Source organism: Coturnix japonica, chromosome 7, assembly GCF_001577835.2.
Source record: "Coturnix japonica isolate 7356 chromosome 7, Coturnix japonica 2.1, whole genome shotgun sequence".
In the NCBI taxonomy this organism is placed as follows: Eukaryota; Metazoa; Chordata; class Aves; order Galliformes; family Phasianidae; genus Coturnix; species Coturnix japonica.
Window position 1 is genome coordinate 7,198,440 of NC_029522.1, and position 21,639 is coordinate 7,220,078.

Below are 21,639 nucleotides of genomic sequence, written 5' to 3' on the forward strand. Positions count from 1 at the left end.
ACACAGGTCTCTGCACTGAGGATAAGGATGAAGGAGCTCAGAGCTGGTGCACAACACCTGCTGCAGTACAGCCTGGCACAGCCGAAAACCTGGGAAATGCTGTGCACTGGGCACTTCTGAAGGGCGGGGGGCCTATGATCTGTAGGGCTTCAGGGGAGATATGATGTCCACTAGCAGTGGTCGGAAGCAAAGCTAGTGATGCTGAGACATGGGCTACCTGGTTCTGAAGCTCATGCCAGTCAGCATTTTCTTGGTCCCACAACCTTCTCTGTCAGAGAGCACACTGGGATGGTCACAGTGCAACAGCCCTAACCATAACCTCCCTCTACTCCTGCAACTCAGAGCCACACATGTCACACAGCTCAACCCATCCACCCCATCCAACATGAACACCTTTACACAGACTTCCCTGAATTCCTACTAGTACAGCCTCTGTTGAACTTGACACAGCAGATTTGGCAGATTTACATTCACACAGTGACACAGCTGCCCTGACAGACCTCTTCCTCCTCCTGTGAAAGCTTTCAGATAAGCAGTAAAAAAAAATTCACTTTTTTTCAAGGTATTCTGACAGAGAGTCCCAGAGGGCCTTCCTGATATCTCAGGCACTTAGTGTATTCTCAGTAATGCTGAGCAACATGTACTCAATAAGTTCCAGTGGACTTAGTTGAGATTCACATTTGACAGAGGCACCTGAGACTTCAGGCAATGTAATACATTCATGTGAAATAAACAGGACAAATATATTCTGGATCCAAAACACACGACTCATAGCCTACATAGGAAAGTACTAAAGACTCTGTGATGCTCTGAGTATCACTTGCAGAAGTGGAAAAACAGTAAGAGTGAGCCAGTGTAACATACTCCCTTTCTCCTACCTTTTGACAGGTCACAGTAATAAAATTCCACTATTCTTGCAGTGATTTGGTTTGAAGGTTTATATTACATATACACGTGTACAGGTATTTAATTTTAGCTGCTTTTGAATGGTGATTTCTGCATTTAACTTCTACGCTTCCCAAAGCCTTTAACAACACTTTAAAGCCATCTCAGCCATTTGTTTGGTTTCCGTCTAACAGGTTTCAGATTTTCACCTACGTAAGTTGTGGAGAAATAAATAATTTAGTTCATTAAGCCAAATTTCACAGCACTTATGAATAGCATTGACATAATCTGGTTTCTTGGAGAAGGAGACCTACGTTTGTTAAATTAAAAACCATCCAACTGGGCCCTGTGTTGTTTCAAAGACAGGAAAAGAATCAAGATTTGGGTGGCTGCCTTAATGAAGATGCCTCACAAGGCAGCTCCCAGTCACCCCTTACATTATGCTATCTATCAGTTTTATCAAGCACAATTAGCAAAGCTCCCTATGTTTGCATGCAGCTCAAAATGAACCACTTTTACTTTTCCCCAGTAAACCAGACAGAGAGACATGTACTCTTTCATCCTGCTGGGGGAGCTAACATTTACTTCCATTATTTTCCGGTGGTGATCCCAAAAGTACTCAGCACCGACCTTGTTCTGATTCCTCTGGAGTCACAAGCAGAACTTTTGCTAGCTCAGAAAGATATCATTGATGTTAGTTGCTTTTCTAAAAGAGCTTATTGCCTTGGTATTGCAAAAGCATTTTCTGGAAGAGCTGGCAAAGGTTATGAGAAAGCCCAACAGAACAATACAGAATAACAACCAAGTCTCTCTTGTGTTGAAGTAAAGATTCATAGAAGGGTACAGGCACTCCCCAACCTTCTAAGGTTTTATCAGTTCTGCTCAGAACTGATCATTGCCAGTGATGAGCTTTTTAATATGCAAATAAGGTTGCTGGCTGCATTGCAACTGTGTCAGGTTTGCAGCCAGAAGGCAGAGGAGCAGAGGCTCAGCTCCTGAGCTGGCAAATGAGGACCTGAGGAGTTTGGCAGGCTCCCACAGGAAGCTGTGTCTCAAGTAGCTGTGCTCTTTCTTCGAGGGCAGCAGGTGAGACACACAAAAGAAAGCTGTCCTTACAGAAAACAACTGGAACACAAAGCACTTGGTTAGAAACCAGTTTGTGCTTAAAATCAGGAAACTCAATCAGATAGTCTTTATCCAGAGGCTGTTCGTTGTTTTCTGAATGCTTAACATACAGTTGAAGAATTTAAGGTCTTACTTGGCTGCTGCAGAAGCTAAGGAGGCAATCAGTGATTTACACATCCACACAGGACACCCAAGGATGCAGCAAGTGCTCCAGAACAGCCTTGTATCAGGAATGCCCAGAACAACATCTGCTCTGGTGTCATTCCTGAATTCAGATAGATTCCTCCCAGCCTCTACCTGAACTTCAATCCAAATATACCCTAAGAGTATGATACGCATTTTGAGAACATTTTCCTACACTAAGAATTTAAATTTAACCACTTCATATCATTGCATCACTGATGAATTCACCACAAATCACTACTGTCCCAAGAACCATTTAAAGATGAATAACTCTAGGGAAGGGAGACAGAGAAACAGATCAAGCACATTAATGACAACATACAGACAACTGGAAAACGAGAACATTAAAACAGGGAGCACACTAAACCCAGAGATGCTGGTGATGCTGTGAAGGCCACCCCACTCTTGGCAAACTGTTTTTTCACAGATACACACCAGATAACAGAAGACCTGCTTCTTTCATGTTCCTTTCTTATTTCAAGTGTGTGTATCTGTGAGCTTGTACCATAATTACTCCAGCAGCTAATTATGATAACACAGGTGGAACACTATGATTCAGGGACCAGACTAAGCTGCAAGAACAATTCCATAACAAACAATAATGTCTGTGCTTCCACGGCAGTATGGCAGCATTAGAAATAACCAGAAATAAAAGAATATGCAGAAGAAAGTAGATGAGAAAAAAACCCTCAAAAAATGCAAGACTTCACAAATGCTCTCTAAGGATACAGGGATTAGTGAAGATTAGGATGTGTTCTTGTAAGTATCATACAAACTTGGTAGAATGTAGCAAAAGGGGAGAAAGTACAAATATAATTCTCTGTAACAAAGGATCGGGAACAAACTTATGGTCATATTTATACTGTGTCACGCTGTGACGATGACAAGACAAAGAATAAAACCAGTACTTACATCCCGAGCTGCCATTTGTTGGAACCAAAGTGAAGTTGGAGGCCCAGGGGTTACGCACAATATCCTGCCAATGAATGGTGTCTGCGAAGCAAAGGAATTTGTTCTGGCCAACATACACCCCTCCATTCAGTATTTCTGCACAAAAGAACAGAAGAACATAGTTGTAAGGCTTTAGGCATACAGCTAATTAAGTTTACTGCTGCTATGTGCACGGGAGGAAGAGGGTACAGAATTCAAACATGGAGATTCACGCTGTAACCTCACCTAACACTGAAAACAAGGTGGTAAATAGCATACAACGTTTACAATCAGGAACTATTTATTTATATACAGAAAGCCTGATGAAGACAGGCACATAGCTCATAGCTTACTGACTGGGTTTCTGTGCTGTTCTAGTGCATTCAGGTGTATAAGAGTGGTATTATTTGTGGGTAAAATAAATACCAGGACTTAAGTGACTCCCAAACACACAAGCAGTCACATCATGCCTCATTTCATTAACACGTATGGACACTTATAACACAGAATAAGCTGATATGTCCCCTGAAGTAGGAATACTCTCATCCTGGAGTAAGTAAGGAGGATAGAGCTGTCAGCCTAAAGCCTCCTCCACCACTTAGAGACAAGAGACCGCAGCTGAGCAAAGGAAAGTTGAAAGCTGGTTACTTATGGCACCTCCCCATGACATTAAGTGGTGCCATGTGGCCACAAGTGTCTCACCTTACACTGACATTAAGACGAAATCCCAAGCACTGTGGCAATGTCTGGGTGGGCTGATAGTCCTTGTCACAAGCTTCAGAGGGAATACTGAGTTACTACTGTTACATTGAGTACAATGTTACACTGACAAACAACCAGGAGTTACTGTGCTTTTAACATTTCAGAGCACGCAGGACACAGAACACAGGCCAGGCAGCCCCCAATGCAAGAACATATTAAATAAAGGATCATCTGTAAATACATCTTTCTGCCATATTAATCAGTTCAGAGTATTGATACTTATTTCTCAGAAAGCTTGGCTTTTCATTGAAAAGGAGCTTAAAACCTAAACCAACAACAATATTAATAATCTTATACAAAAAAAGAGCCCAGATTAGAGTTATAGCAATGATTTGGCTGTATGATATTCTTATGATCCCTGAAAAAAACCCACAGCCGCCCAGCATCTGCTAGCAATTCTGCTCTGCAGAAAAAGGAGGACTCAGAAGCACACTTGAAAACATGATTACTGCTGATTTCTCCGTGTCGCCCCAGCTACACACAGGATCAGCTAATCCACAATGGCCCAGATTTTGATTAAAAATAACATCTAACAAGCCATGGAAAATGGAGAAATCTACCCTGATAGCTTCTCAAACACTGGTACGTGACTCCAAATAGTGCCACTGTCAGCCGGTGCCCCTGAACACCTGCTGCTGGCATCATTTCTGCTTTGTAGAGCATTCACTCATGACAATACCCATCAAATTTTCTGCTTCCTCCAAAAAACTTGGATGTGTTCTTGTGTATCAGGCACTGTTTCGCTCTAAAATATTCCTCACAGTTTCAATTTGTGGAGAAATACACTTTTTCAGAGTCAAAGTAACCACAAACTGGCTTCTCTTTAATGAAAGCTTTTCCTGTGATTTACGAGGAGCCAACGTAGCAAGCGGCCCCACTTCCCTCACCACCAAATAATGGCTGCCGTACCCACTGCCTGGCCCCCAAAACCAGGTTAATTGTGTTTGCCCCAAACCTCAGCATCTCTCACAGATGACAGGATTCAAGTCTACAGCATCTCGCCGCATGAGCAGACCTAAGAAACCTGAGTCATAGTGGATAAGGTGGGCTCTTACAGCTGTTGAATGGCCATAAACTCCACGTTCAGTACAACCCATAATGTGATTTTGCTCTGCTCCTCCCATTCTGTTGGATCTAAACTCAGCCCCCTTCTAGCTCCCTTTCCCCACTTGCTATTGTACTGTTCTTTATGCAGAGTTCTCTGCCTGTGTAAATCAGCACAGATGTATTGGCTACACTGAATTAACAAACTCAGATTCATCCGCTGCTTCTGTGCCCTCTCTTAGCATGAACAATGCCTGGAAAGACCTAATAAACCCCAGCACGTGTTAAGCAAATGAAGCACAAACACAATCAATATACAAAAGAGTTACTGTATAATGAACTCATCATCATAAAGTCATCATCTCCTTTTAATTTACAGCACTGAAAGTGGGCGATAAAGTTAAACAATAAACAGGAGGAGCAAGGCGGGGATGTCTGGCTACGCAGATGAGCAGGCAAAGGAAGGCAGACACAAGAGAGTTTTTTACTTCACCATGCAGCAGGAGGAGCCCTCCTGCTGGGCCCTGCCAAGGACAGACAGTGGCCAGAACAACACATCCACCCGTGGGCTTGATTTCTCCTGCAGAGAATGAAGCTGAGGGCTGTTGAAGACGCATGAACAAGCACTGCTTACAGCAGCAACCACTTTAAATACCTTAGAGAGGTAATGCATCTTGCAACTTTTGTGTGACACCAGAACACGATTAATCCAAACCCAGCCCTGCTACCTGGAATGGAGCTGCATAGAACTACGTGTGTTCCCACACTACTTCAACCAAGTTACATGAAAATAAAGCAGTGAGCGCACTCACCACTGACTGCTGTCATTATTTTGCTTATTGTGTGGAGAGCTGCCAAATGATTGTGGGTAACTTACATCTACATATTATTAGAATTCTGTTAAATGGTTATTTATCCAGGGACTGCAATCAGAAATGTATTATCCGTGTTATCTGCTACTTTCTGGCTTCCATTAGTCAGGAGATGAAGCAGAATGATTACGAGGTACTCTGGTAACCTACCTTACAGCGCCAACAGAAGAGCAACAACACATACAGGTCTCTGGCAGCCACCAAATACAAACATATACTTGCATAGAGGCACAGAAAGATATAACATATACAGCTTATACTTGGTCTGCTACATTCAAAAAGGGGCTACATTCAAGGCATTTGCTCTACATTTGAGTGGGGTCATTGGAAATGCATTACCAGCCACCAGAAGCTTCAGACACAAACAGACAGTAGCTCTGCACATACATCATCTAGTTACACTGGAGATGGAAAGAACTTCTCATCCACCTGCCAAAAGAGCATTTTCTTCAGCTGCTTTTTTCTCACGTACATTAAAATCCCCCATGGTCTGCTACCCAACTCCTGAAGTGAATTCAATTGCCAAAACACACTCGCATTCCACTCTGTACCCTTAAGCGCAAATAACTTGTGTGTTGATATGCACTGGGAGCTGTTGGCAATTACTCTGCAGTAGGATCTACTTCTAAAATAGTTATAAAATTGGTTATAAAACTGCTACTTTTATTGAGGGTTACGAATTAAAAGCTCCTTTCTGGTCCCATGAAGCCAGCTGCCACACTGAACTGGAAGGAAGCACAACGAGAAGGAAAAACACTAGCTCTATGGTGGACAGAGAAACAGAAAATAGTTAGATAACTGTTAGTAACATCCACTAACAACCTCAAAAGCAAAACAGAATACACCTTATACCTTGCACGGTAATTATCCACTATAATGAAGCAGCTGCCTCTTACACTACACCACATACCAGTGCTCTCTGCACAGACTCATCGTACAGCGCATATTAATGACACTTACTTTCCAAGGTCGGCCTCCATTAGAGCCAAAGCATCTCTGCACACTGACAGTGCTGCAGCTTTGCCACTATCACCCAGATGACAGGGATTTGTTGTCAGATACCGTATCACCCTCAAAACACTGTCAACACTTGAGATGCCGTTTGTGAAAATGGCTTTGGCCTGGAACTTTCATACCAAACCAAGTCTTTTGATCTCTTAGCACAGTAGATTGCTCACGACCCACTGGGAAAGCACTTCAGGTCCATCATTAATAAGCTATGTCTTAAGGGTAATGAGAACTGTGTGCTTTAGGAGACAATAGCTCATCCATCATCAATCAAGGTTTGAAGTTTTTATACAGATGATTTAAGAAGAGTCGGACTGTGTAAAATTGAAATGTCACATTTGTATCGGGAGACAGGGGGAGCTTGATAATGAAAATGAGAGTTTTAACCTTCTCCATTTCAGCTCAATGACCATACAGAGAAGCTCATGGATGTGGAATCTGTGTACCAGCTAGAAGCCCCGCGCAGCCTTCGATCTCAATTACACAATTTCAAGTAAAGATTACTTGGGTCATTAGCTGGAAGTCAGTTTCAAGGCTCGACAGCAACAGCAAAATATTCTTTATTTCTATCACAAGCGCTCAATGTTATGCACAGGCTATGAGCCCGTATGTCCAATTGCTCAGTAACTAAGAATGCTGGCTGTACTAACTGAGCATAAATCTTTAAAATCTGCGTTGCTTCCTAAATGACAATGAGCAATTTCCTTACTTTTCACTGAGTTGGATGGACTACATTTCACCATAGCAGTGTGTGAGGATGGATCTGCATAGTCCCTGTGAGTCATTCAGCTACTTCATTAAAGGACAACAGGCTCTGGCCAACCTGTCTTCAGCAACCTCACCAAAGAGAGCTTCAGCTTCATTTACAGCTTACGTCATATTAAACAAACTCAAACAGGACACATGGACCTGCTCAGATAACTCCTGACTCTGTGCATGTCCTGAGTTTTCCTTATAAATATACCTTATTAATTTTAAGGCATCATATCATTTAACATTATATTTATTTTACTTTGTAAAAAGAAATAGAGCTGCAAAATCTCCCAGCCTTTTGGGGTAAATGAGACAGATTTACAAGACACATTCCACACCTACCCCATTTGCAGAGAACCACATACAGCATGTAACTCAGCATCGGGCTAACGAGTCCCATTTTTTCCTTGTGCTCTGAACAGCTACTGAGACCTTAGGGCACATAAAACACACCTACATGGGCCCCGAGAGCTTCAACGTATGGAGAAAGTCATCCAGAACAGAATGCAGTAGAAACAGCTAAATGAAACAAGTAACAGAAAAACATCCCATCTACCTGAAAGAAAACAGTCAACTTAAGATGTGCTTTTTTCTCCAAGAAACAGTCCTGTTCTTCAGTGTAATATACTTTACTAAATATACTTGGCTTGTGCTAAAGTAAGGAGTATGTCTCCATAATCCAGATAGATTGAGCTGTACCAGTGGCTGCTTAACTAAACACATTCTGCAATGATCACTGTAGCTTTGGTGCACTTAGATCTCAATTCCCCCTACATGTTTAAGCCCAGGTTTAAACTCATACCATCTCCTTCCCCTCCAATTCCGATGGAGTTTTCCTACTCCACTCATTACTCCACCTTAGTAAAGGAGAATAAAAGGATGCATTGACTCCAACCAGAACAATTTTCCTTAGCCAGGTACCTGCCATCAGCAGCACAATACCCTTGGTTCTAATTAACAAGCCTAAAGCCATATGATCAGCCCTAGATCCAGCATTTTCTTTTCAGATGTTACCTGCAGAAGAAGCAGGAGCTGTTTACAATGCTCCCCACCTCATTTGTTTGGTCCCACTCACATCACTGGCTTCTGAAAGCTGTTTGACCCTGTTGACTTTGCAGGTGAAGAGCTTTACCATAACACACAGACTCTGTTACAGGGATATTAATTTTCAGGAGATTATAATTGCATCACTAAAGTCAAATGTTAGTCCTGGTGTTAGCAGCCAACTACCTGATTTACTGCTTTCTCAAACTAATTTTCAGGGAGGACAGGCAGATTAACAGGTATAAAACGTAACGCTGTAACGATACAGCTTCCTGTGGTGTCACCGAATTAGGAGAGAAGCGCTGCAGACATCGAGATGGACATTCCTGCTGTGCACCCATGCAGTGCTGACAGGTCACCACACAGTACAACGCATGAGAAAGAGCAGAGGCTGGAGCAGATGATTCCTGCATGTCCCTTGCAACCCGAGTTATTTTGTCACTCCATGATGACCAGCCACCTACAGCACAGTTCGTACAGTGTTCTACTGCAAAGTGATGAAAAAGCACTTTCATGATGCAAGACACCATGCAGAATAAACCATTTATCTAAAAGCACGTCACCCATGTGTGTCAAGAAATTCTACAGCCACAGGCACGCAATGATTCAAAGTGCTCAAAACCTGCTGATCCCAAATAATCCTCCCTTCCACCCTGTCCTTACTCCTCAGCAGAAATCCAGCAGAGATGATGTACAGCCAGGGCAGATGATGTACAGTGTGCTGGGTGCACCTGCAGGGCACAGAGCACACCAGTATCCCAGAGGCCTCGTCTAGAGGCTCTGACAGATATCGCAGTACTGGCATTTATTTCTGCTGTCTGATCAGCTTTAACAGCGAGCATCCTGTGTGATATGATCTAATGGAATGACCCGAAGCAGCTGTCCCAAGGCTTGCCTTTCAGTCTTTCATGACACAGACTCTGCTCTCTGTGTCAGGCATCCTCCAAATCTCTCAGCAAAGACTGAGCAGATCCCAGTGCTGCTGCTTCTGCCCTGTGGAAATGTTACCCGTGCCCAGAGGTTGTACATCCACATCGGTTCCTTCACCTGTCACACCAATCTGATGCTGCAACAGCACAACGACAACACACAGCCAGGCCACTCCTTCTGGCTCACTGCATTGGTTCATTTTTCCTCAGAGATTGTGCTGCCACGGAAGCATCTCTCCAGATGGATGGTTTCTGCTCCTGAGAGGCAGCCTAAAGGAATGCCAGGCAGTGCTGAGAACCTCCCATTTCAGGACAGAGAACACTGTAGCTGGTGCTTAGAGCATCATCTTTCACTTAGCATCAACCATGTGAACCAAATTTGAGAAACAGTGCTCAAAACACTTAGTTATATTTTCCTTCCCTAAACTTACTACAAAATTCTCATCATAAAATGTTCATTTCTCCACCCATGATAAGGACACGTACCTTGACTGATTCACTTCTGTGTCACAAAGTCAGACAAGCGTTTAAATGCCTCTCCTTGGCAGGGCACTTGATAAATAATATTTTGATCAAACCTGAAATGTTTCATGTCTGCTAATGGCAGCTCTCAATTTATCTTTTCCACCTGCAGCAATATGTAACAGTGAGTCTACCACATCCCTGTCCTCTTGGAATCAGCTCGTTATGGGAGGCATTGTGCAAGTCAATGTTGCATGACAGTTCATATGCCACTGCTGCATCCTTCCCAAGTACTCCTTTCATGTGGGAAGCCAAGCTGCAGCATGAACAGAAACCTCATCAGGGCCGGGGGCATCTGAGCGCAGCAGGGCTTCCCTGCAGCACCCCTGGAAGCTTCAACTCCGACATTACTTGGCAGTGTATTTTGTGATTCTTTTCACGCAGCCAGACAAATTCAAGAAGCCTGCTTTCTAGCCTAAGCACATCTGGCACTCAGGCCGTGCACTTGGCAAACAGACCGATGGCCTTCTGTCTTGGAGTGCGAGTGCCTCAAGTACATCCTGATTGGCATCAGCGTGCAGAAATTCCTTCTCCCTTCAATAAAATAGTTAAGATCTGTATGCAGTGGTAATTTCTACCATTCTCTGAAAGGCTGTAAAAAATTACTGGCTCCACAGAGCCCTTCTCTTTCAAAACTGTCATAATGTGGCTGGAAATACTCTGGGAAGGATGCCCAGAGCTGCGTCCAGCTGCATCCTGAGCTTCAGTACAAGCATTTGCATACTGGCTGGTAATTGGCATGCAGCTAGTTGGATGCCAGATACAGCAATTGCATAATCCAGCTCATCTTTTTTTCTGGGCTCGAAAGAGTCTCTGTGTGCTGAGATTAAAACCTCTATAAGGGATTTGTTCACAGACATACATTTCCAGGCCCTGTGGTCAACCTGTCCTGAGATACGACACTGACTCTTTGAAGAGGAATTTTAATGGAAAGCTGTCTGAGGTGGGAAGCACCCGTGCCTCTCCCTGGCTTTGCTGTGCTGAGGAATGCTCATGTCCAACTGCCAGCCTGCCTCCTGCACAGGGGCTGCCCAGCACCTCTGGTACAGCTCCTTGGAGCAGAGGGCTGGGACTGTTTGCCCTCTCACCACTGCAGCTGAACACAGCCAGAAGACAGCCTATAAACCAAATAACAGCCTTCCTGATTGTTCTCATCAACACTCCTTTCTTGTTATTTAACAAGTTTGCTAAGGTCTGAGCCTCTTGCATCCCAGCTTGCTTAGTTTTTTTTCCCCCTTTTTGTGCTATAACCGCAAAGAGGTCACTGTCAGTCCTGCTTTACGCTTCTGCACACACTCTACATTCAGGCTTGGAATCTGATGGGATGTTGGGGAGCCTGCTCACGCTGCCAAGCGCTGACACCACAGGCACACAGCCAACATGTGCCCACTACCTGCTCTCCAGCCCCAAATCTCACACTTTCCTCAACCATCACATCTGGCCACAGACCACTTGGCCTTAGTTACACCCCAGTTCTGCGTACCTAATAAAATATAAGAAACAGTGTCAACAAATGAATTGCAGCTATTACAAAAAAATAGCTTTTTTAAACACAGACTTTTAACACAGTTAATTTTAAGATATGAACCTCAAACCAGATATTTACAGTGGCAAATAAGCACCTTAATCATGCCTATACAATCACTTGGGTCAGTGGGCACTAGAACAACAGTGACACAGTATTCAGCACAAGGCACAGCTCAGAGTTGCTCTACTAACATTTTAGGACCACCATCTTTCTCTTCAAGCCTTCTCTGTTTGAAGTTCTCTGAGTTCTTCTGCTTGCTATTAAACAAGTGTCTTCTCACCTCCCACCAGTCTTCATTCCATGAAGGCATCATCCTACCTGCCTTCTTAAAAGCTGTCATGAAAACACCCCTTCTGTCCTTCTTTCTAGCAATACTGTGACCAACATGGCTGCAAACACTCCCAGCACACACCTCCTTCCTTTCCCCAGCAGATGAACTGCCCTGAACTCCATCTGCTCTCCATTACAATTCAGTAGACCAGGAGTGTCCCCTTGTTCTGGACTGACATGGACTTGAGACTGCAGTGTGATGTGCACCTCATGCACATAGAACATCTCTGTTCATTGCATGGTAGGCAGATTCTGCCCTGTACCCATGCAACCTGGGAAGTAACAAGGCTAACCTCCATTGCCATAGCTGGTGGAAGAGCACTCTTCCAGAAGGATGGGTTTGCCTCCAGCATTTCATCACTGTGCCATTAAACTAGCCCAAACATTTCCTATCAGCAGGCAGCGATAGTGCAGTTTGTCCTTGTCTGCATCCTAGCTAAACTGTGTTTGGCACTGATTAATGACATCTATTTCAATGAGATCATTTTTAATAACATAGACAACAGGAGGGGAGCGCAAGCACCCAGACCCACCAATCCTGTCATTACAGCTGCCATCCTCAGTATTAAGGACAAGTCTGAATATTTTCTTTGCCGAAGAGCTTCCCAGCACACAACAGACAATGTGCTGAGTGCAGAGAGGGCAGAACAAAGAAGCTGCTTTCCCAGTGTCAGGTCTGGGCTCCTTTGCATTCAAGCTTGACTCTTTGCACATGCCGCATGATGTTCTGTGGCTTTTCTTAGCACTGTCTTATAAGGTCAATCCATTGTCACCAACACAACTGATAAGTAAATAAATTAATGGAAGAGATATCCTAAATGCTTGAAAACTTCTTGCTCAAATTGCATACTAAGTTAGTATGAGGCTGCACAAGTGATATACCTGGCTGTTCCTGGCCTTCAAAGGCTAGAAAACATCTGTTGGTTGGCAAGAGCAATTAATTAGTGAAACTGAAAATATGGTTCCATTTCACAAAGGCTTGGATGAAGCAGAGGAGCGGGAGACAGCTCCAAGAAAGTCAAGCCTCATGAAGGCCGTAAGCTGTGTGCCTCTGGGCAAATTCCCAAGGCTGAAATCTCAATGAACTTAATGGTTCTTAATTCCACAGGATTTCTAATTACAGCTCAGAGAAGGTAATGAGATGCGATGTAAATGTTTAAATGAAAATAACTAAAATAAAAAACCTGTCAAAGTTAGCAGCCAGCCCCCTCAGACCCACAGCAGGGATTGCCTTGCTGGACAATCTGGGGTGGCCAGGCAGAGCCCCACAACATGCCCGGTGCTGATGTACCTCCTAAAGCACCCCCCCTTTTTAGGCTCCTAACGAAGAAGGTCTTCTCTTTCAGTGCACCTCTAAGTCTACCTAATTTTGGTGTTTACAACACGCTGCATCCTGGAGCGCTCCTATTTTAGTACAAAGAAATAATCCATCTTCCCATCCCAAATCATCTTTCAGGTCACATTCCACCAGGTGGGGAAGACAGTGAAAAACCAACTGCAGACACAAAAGGAGTTGGGTAAAAGCCATCACTGATCTAAGAGCTGCTGTTTTCCTGGCACACTCTCCAGTGAGGGTTCCTGCTCCTGCACATGAGGTACCTTAAAGCACCTATGTCCAAAGTCAGCGGAGGAATGGGAAAGAGTAGTGAGGCTGAAAACTGTGGTCACAGCAAATGTACCGCAGGACTTTATATCTGATTGTTCCGTCACTGGCTTTCATATTTTAGCTTGTGGGAAGACCTTACCCTTCCCTTTTCCCTGCTTTACATCATTTGAGAACTAAATTCTCAGAAAAGACTCATATGAGCAATCCATGCATCAGATTGATCCATGTGGATCAACAGTCCCTGAGCCCTGACATCTCTTCAGACATAAGCAGCTGCAGAGAAACCAAGCCTATGGTAAACCAATGGCATAGCACCACCACCTTCTCCTTATGTGTGAACACGTAAGGGGCAGCTGGGGAAAAGAAGGTTCCCTAAGACCGCTGATCTTAGTCTGCTTCTGAGTTATGGAAGAAGGGACTGAGTCCAAACAAGCCTGAACCTTGTTTGCATTTCCCTAAATCTGACAAGAGATGAGGTCTGGTTCAATACAGAAACATCTGCTAAAGCACCAGCTGTTCCTCCCAAGTCCAGTGCATGCCATACCACTTAATCCAACAGGCTGACCTCTCCAGAGCACTGCCCAGCTTGTTTGTGCACCACATAGCTCACCGGTAGCTGCCTCTTATTCAGGAGCCAAACCCCCCGTTATACCTTTGTGGCGGAATGGGCAGACATTGAAGTGCTGGCAGCATCTCATTCGCAGCATGCCCTGCTGGGATTTTAACTCGTCTCCTTTGAAAGGGCAGTGCCAGCAGGCTGCACCCCATCCTGCAAATGAAACCTACCATATGGCACACGGATACTTGGAAGGAGCTTAAAGCAACCACGGCCCCTAAAAACGTACAGGTACTTACTGCACTCATTTATGAGAAGGCAGAAGGAAAACAAGGCCACACATCACATGCACAGGAGAATAACCAACGCTGATAAAACAACCACCACTAAGTAGGAATTTACATCATTTTACTGTTATGATTTTGATTCCCTTTCAGGAGTGATTAACCTTTCCCAGCATATCAAATACTTCTCAACAGTCAAGAACAAGGAAGAGACTGAACGTGTCTCAAAGCTAAAAAGGCTCAGATGCTTTTGTTCAGCCATGGGGTTCTTGCACATTTTCCCTTTAAACACCCAACTCAGTTTTATATTTACTCTGTTAATTAAAAATGAGATTTATTAAATTTGTAACTTAAAAAAAGAAGCCACAGTAGGCAAAAACATTTCCCTTGGTGTAAGCGTTACAGCAGTCAATCAATTTGCTACGAGCGCAGATACACAAACTGACTGCGCCTATCAGAAAATGATAAAAACCACCCTGCCGATGGAGGAAAGTTTTGCTTATCAGCAGCACATGTCATTATTGCCACGTAGTACAGAACCACGCTCCAGACAGGCAAATTCGAGGATGAGATCTTTTCTCTCTCAGGTCCTCTCCCTATGCTGTATTATTATTCCAGTAATAGCTATCTCTGAAATTAATTCAGTACAACCACCCTAATGCATGAAAAGGGGAGCAGATAGCACTCAGTACATAAGGGATACCGAAACACGATGTTCTTTACCTCTGAATTTTTTTTCAGTAATGCTGAATTGCTCCTTAAATAGCCAACGCTCTTTGCCTGAGCAAGTAAGGCACTGAACTAAAAGAAACCCTGAAGCAAAATGGCACAGACCCATCCTGAGCTTCCTAATGCTAAGGGGCTACAGCAAGGACTTGCCAAGAAGGAGCTGTATGGAAGAGCACTGTGGGCTAGGCAGCTGGCGAGGCAGAAATGGGGTGGGATGCTAACAAGTGTTTCCTCTGAGCTCCTCCATTGCTGCTTGGAAAATACATAAGAAAGAAGAATCTAACTTCTAATCTCACAGAAGGAGGTGCCAGCTTAAGAACTTTCTGCTTGTTGATCCATTGTGTAATTCACCTTCTGCTTGCAAATCACTGAACTGCAGTAAAGTCCAGCATATATGTCAGTGCCCTTGTAACGAAAATACACTTCTTAAATGCTACTGTATGAGCAGTTGTGGAATCCAAAGCCTGGCCTAATTACACAAATTATTACAATAAACATTTAGGACTGAGTATAGTGTTTACATGGTACTAAGTGGTGGAAAACATCTGTAATGAACCCTGCCCATCCTCTTGAAAGGAAAGTCAGGTTTTAGGCTGAGAGGCTCCCAAACACTTTCATTCATTTGCTGTGATTGTGCTAGAGAGAAAACTAGAAAGACTAACAGAAATGCATACAGAAGAGGTTACCAATCAGTTTAAACCAGAGAAATCTACACAGCCGACTCCAAACATCTCTGGCTGCCTATTCCTACTGATGGGCCTCGTGGTCCGTCCACCAACCACCACCCTCACCATTTTAAAAGCCCTCTGTGTTTTGAATTGAAAAGATATTCCAAAAAATCCTGAGTAACTTTATGACATTTCTACCGCTACTGAAGCCTTCATGGTCCGCAATGCATCGCTGGCTGTACGTTCTACTCAGAAGTTTCTTAGTACCAAATGCACCTAAAGTCTAATAAACAAGGCCAATAAAATGCACCACAGCCAATTAAAACACAAGGATCCTGTGTCAGTTTTTTAAATAATCAAGACTTTCAGGAAAACAAATTAATACCCAAACTGTCATTCCTCAACTGTTTCCTAGCCAAGACAACTTAGTGACTCAGCTCCCAGACTGGCAATCAGAAACTGGCAAAGCACTTGATTGATACAATAACAGTACTTAAATTAATGAAGCAGATAACGCCTATAATCAAGGAGAAAAACCTCAAAAGGGTGTAGGTAGCATGTTATTACACCACAAAAGAGTTGATTTGTTTTCATTTCAGCTGTGCCTCAGTATGTTTACTAAATGTGCTTCACTTTATAGGGACTTCCATCTCTTTATGCACACAGCAGTTCCCATTAAAATGCCAACTTAGTTAACGATAAATCCCAGATAGACTGCAGGCTTACAAGGTGTGAAGCCTGCAGAAGCTTTCAGCTGCCTCACCCTAAAGGCCACTGCTGGTTGAGGGCAGTACGCTCACAGGCCACAATTTCAGAGATGCTCCTATCTGCTGTAGGCAGCAAATGAACTGACTGGTTCCTCTAGAAACCATCCCCTTACCTCAAGGACTTCAAATTCCGTTCAAGTGTTTCTAACAACTTAGCACACCCACTGATCTCTGTAAACATGCAGTGTTTTCATTAATGGAAAACTTTAAAGCCACGCCTGGTGACCCCACTCTGCTCAGGGATGGGAACTTGCAGTACACGCTGGCAGAGCCGTGGGCTCTTGCTGGGCAGTATTTCAGCACTTACTGCAACTGGCCTTTTGCCAGCTCCCTGCAGGGAATGCAAGGCTAACTGGAAAATAAGTCACCAAGCCCCATCACTTCTTATTTCCCCATCACTCGCAGGACCATCATCCTTCAAAAGTCCATTTCCAGCTGAGCTATCAGAGAAGAATGGAAAGTCATTCGTTTACAAAGTCTCAGCAAGTAAAAAAGATAAATGGATTTGGTTTAATTTAAAAGCTGTTGAAAATATGAAATGACACAAGACAACGCAGGTCTTAGTTCTTTCAGGACAGCAGATTGTTGCGTGTGCTTAAACGCCCATCTCTGGTACACACAAGGCAAATGGCCTTCTCCAAAGCTTTGCTCCTGTCTGAGATTCACATTATAGAGATAACCTTGTTATAGATACAATGTCCTTTTATTCTAGTACTCGTCAAAGCCCCACTTTTGCGTCTCACCAAGCTCTCGAGGGGCACGCAACAGCAAACACAAGGCACCTGTCACAGTGCCAGGGGTTGTCATGAAAGACAAATGGAGAAACCACAACACCACAAAGCACCTACTGCTGGGAACCTCAGTCAAGAGCTCTCCACCTTACGATGCTCCTACTGCTGTAACAAAAGGACCAGATGAAATGCTTGGACATTCCAGTTCTGCTGCCTCCGTAAGCTGTTGGATCAGTTCCTGGTTTTACTATAAACCTGCTAATAAACTAACCATCTCGGCTGCATTTCTAGATTGAATGTTACTGCTCAGCTTCGCCCTGTGCTTCACAATCCCCACTAAAAGCTCAAAGGATACAAATTCATACTTTTATCAAAAGCATGTAAACCAAGCATATCATGTAAGCTTTTAAAATCAAATGTCACACTTCTTTTTTACTTTATTTATATCCAAAAGCATAAACAGCAACACATTTCCCCCCAAAAAATAAGCTAGAAAAGAGTAGTTGTGCAGGCATTCAGATCTTGGAAATGTTCTGCTTTAGTATTACAGACAGGAGAAACCTTAAGGTTTCAAAGTCTACCACTTCCCCCTCCCTGTAAATCCAGGCAGACGATATGACCAATGCACTGTAACACAGTCTCATTAGCTGTATGACCCATCTTGCCTTTTCTCCTGCCATCCCTCAGCTACCAGAGGTCAGCTAAGGGACACAGCATCCCATTAGTTATGCCCTGTAGCCCACATCCTTACTCTGCCCCCTGCTCCCAGCAGCAGGAGCAAACACACCAGTGCCTGCACCCAGGTGGTACAATCTAGTTCAGTAGCACTGCTGCACACAGGCTCCATACTTTGGAAAAGCTCCCATTCCTTCTACAGGTGCAGAGCATTAGCTTCAAAAGGCTGAGATAAAATCTGATCCACCCAAAACACATCACAGAGGCTGTAATCAATAACGCAATCAATAAGGAGACAGAAGCAGCTCCCCTTCACAACAGCAGCACTCTCACCTCTCCGGGCAGGTGCTGGTGCTTCTCCTCGCAGATGCGCTGCAAGAACTAAGCTCCCATTGATTCCTATGGGCTGCTGGATCAAACACTGTACCTACTTAAGTATGACCAAAGGCTTGTAGGCAATAACGCAAAGCAAAACTCAAACAACAACAAAAAATAAACACACCCAACACAATATGACCTCTTTTCTCCTTCTCCCTTAGACAACCACACTTAGCAAACAGCCCAGGGAGATCCAAAATCCATTCCCCAAAGCACCAACTAAGTCAGTACATTTAAAACCAGAAAGCTACAGCTACAGTACTTGGCAGTCTAAGGCTTTTTTCCTTGAGACTATTTTGGGCACATTTTCAAAGTGTCTAGTCCAGAAAACAAAACGAAGGGCCATTTACTCGTGATAGGTATGGTGCAAAGGCCAGAGAGCAACTTCTGGTGAGAAAACAACTTCTAACATTACTGCCTCCTTTCAGTGCTGTTGTCTTTCATTATACACAGCCATGAGCACCTGAAGAAGTTAGAGCTGTAGGTTTGAGAAGATGACACTAAAAAAAAATCAAAGCATGTGGGATTTCCTTCTTCCTGTAAAATTCAGACTACTTTAAACTCTGAAGCAATCCCAGTAGCCTCCTGACACACCAGGAGTGCCATGACTACCGATGGGCACACAGCAAAGAAGCCTTCTCCTCACCACCCAGACTCAAAACAAAAGCAACTTGGCAAGTTCAACCTGTACGTAATGTAAAGCATTTCCTAAAGCTATGGCTGACTACCACAAATAAAGCTGGTTGTAATTGGCAGAGTTTTAATTTTTTGATTAATCAGAGGCATAAGCAATTACGGCTGGCACACTGATTTTGCTCTTTCTTGAGGACTTGGCATAGGAAAGGTGGCAACGTGAGAAGCAAGAAACTTCCTGCAGCTCAGGAAGAGGTGAAGCAGCTGATGCATTCAAGGAACCAGATGTTCTTAAAAGTACTTGTAAGGCTGAGCCGAAGCCATCTGCTCTCGGTGCTTTGACACTTGGAAGATGTGATTTTGCATTCTCAATTTCCTCTCTTGATATCACTGCTTCTAACTGAGGTTTCTGCTCCTCCGAGGGTCTTGGGGTGTTAAGTTGCTTCCAGAAATGATGCCCTCATTCAGTAATGACATTTTCTAATGTAAAATATAAATTAAAGAAAATAAAACCAAAACTCCTGTCACAACCTCCATCCCCTCCTGCCCCAGAGCTGGTACCACTGGTGGAACTGGATAGTGATTGTTCAGTGGCAGTAACAGAAAGGCTTTTTCTCCAAACCTCACCACCGGCTTTGTGCTGCACTTGCAGTTGACAGTTTGCAGGTTTGCCTCACTGGGGCTGGGAAGTGCTGCACTTGGGCACACACAAAGCCTGGAGGGTTATTTTAAGGCTTCCTGCTCTGTGTCCAGGCCACCCTCAAACACTTGTGGCTGCCAGGGCTGGTGCCTGTTATCTCTTAACAGATTCCTCTTTCCCAGGGACTCCTCATGGAACACAAGAGCCTGGGGCAGCCCTGCCCCACACCTCTGTGTTGGGGCTGAGGATGAGCACCAGGAGCAGGGCCTGTGGGGAGGCTGCTGGGGCTACCACCAGCTCCCTGGAGGCCATCAGCACACAGTCTTAATGAGAGCACCTCAGAAAGCAGGGGGACCTGTGTGCCTTTCCTATCTTGGTGCTGGAGCCTTTGCGTGGCTGAGGGTCACACTGCAGTCTGAGGAGCCACGCTGATTTGCAAAATGTTTTACCATACTCTGCCTTACAGCTTTTTCTGTGCCTTTCAAGCACACTTCTGCCTTCCAACGCCCTTCTCGGTGACAGCTCACGCGCTACCACTGAGGAAGATGATGCTCGGTGAGGATAAATGTCAACTGCCCTTTAGAGATGTTTGTAATAAAGCAGCTTTCCTTGCTGGCTATTCCCTGTATCTGTTCCAGAAGTGGTCTCTGACTCAGCTCAGCATTACACGAGCACAGCACAAGCAGCTCCGAGCACAATTTACTGTTACCTTTTCCAGTACGATATGCTTTGAACAGAGCGTTTGATTTCTGCTTCCTTCTCAATTCAGCGTGCTTGCTGAATATGTGACAACCTAACAGTTCAAAAAATCACTTTTCTAGAGGAGGAATGTTCATGGTTCCTCACAACTGAAAGCAAGGAGCTCCTGCTCCGCATTCCTGCAGGCTCCATCCACTGGGCTTCGCAGAAAGGCTGTTCAGAAGCTGGATGTTGCAGCACGCTACCACTGGAAAGCCATTCCTATCAACTCATTCCCCAAAAGCTTCCTCTGCGTTAACTTCAAGTACATCACAACAAATAACTGACACTTGTGAAGTCTGTATCATGGCCTAACAGGCTTCACAGCCAGGAAATTCTTCCTACTGCATCTCTTCTGTGGCCAGTTGATTCTATGAATTCTAGTTACTGCTGTGCCCAGGCTTTACCCTTCTGAATGTAAGCAAAGACACAAGCTAAGCTTTCATTGCCACAGCACTCACAGCCCTCCACAGTCATTCATGCAAAATTGAAGATCTTCCAAACACGAATTCTTTTTGAGCTGAGAAAGTTCTACCAACACAAAGTGTTTTGTAATATTCCCCGCTGCCATCCCATTTCTGCAATGGCAGGCTTCCTTCCTTTGTAGTTTCTTTGTAACAAGCCAGAACAAAACCACAGCACATCAGGACTACAAGTGATGCCCATGTACTGGAAACATGTCGCTGTTCCCACATAAGTGCCTACTGTTTCAGAAGAGCTTTGATGATGCGGTGTCAGAAATAAACCAGCAGAGAGATTGCTCCTGTCAAGTAATCACAAACACCCAATTTTAGTGCTGTGGGATGTTTCAGCTCTAACAAGTCCCCGGACCAACCGGAGTGAAAGCTGTGCCACTGGAGTGTGTTCCTGCAAAGCTCAAGACAACAAAGGTAACAAGCCCTTAACATACAAGACCTGAGCCAAGGTCACCTGCAGATAGGGCCCATGCAGAGTGTCAGAACTGCAGCTCCCTGCCAGCCAAGAGACTGATAAGCATCCATTGAAAATATTAAGTGCACACTGTGCCTAACTACAACTTTCTGTAGCAATGTGAGTCGGGGGAGAGCAGGTGCTGGGGTAAAAGCCAAAGCCCCAGTTTGATATTAAGTTTTCTGAATATCTGTGGAATTTCAAAGAATCCTGACAATAAATAAAAGGGACAAAGGCTTGGCCCTAATGGCCTGTCTGAGGTCCCTAGGCTCCAGTGGTGTGCTACGTGCTGCAGGACCCCAAGGAAAGGATCTACTTCCATCACCATGTAGCCTGCACGCTCACTTCTCATGGCAGAAAGGAGCATGCCTGCAATGAACTCCTCATTA

The 21,639-nt window shown here is 44.2% G+C and overlaps 1 protein-coding gene across 8 annotated transcripts in view; it reads right to left on the bottom strand.

Annotated features, from left to right (window-relative positions):
• The window catches only part of ERBB4 (erb-b2 receptor tyrosine kinase 4), a 484,578-nt gene that overhangs the window by 168,588 nt on the left and 294,351 nt on the right, over nucleotides 1-21,639 (bottom strand). For all 8 annotated transcript variants that reach the window (XM_015867995.2, XM_015867997.2, XM_032445688.1 and 5 more), the window contains exon 4: nucleotides 3,106-3,240. In XM_015867995.2, coding sequence (XP_015723481.1) covers nucleotides 3,106-3,240 — 135 coding nt within the window. The remainder of the gene's footprint in view (nucleotides 1-3,105; nucleotides 3,241-21,639) is intronic.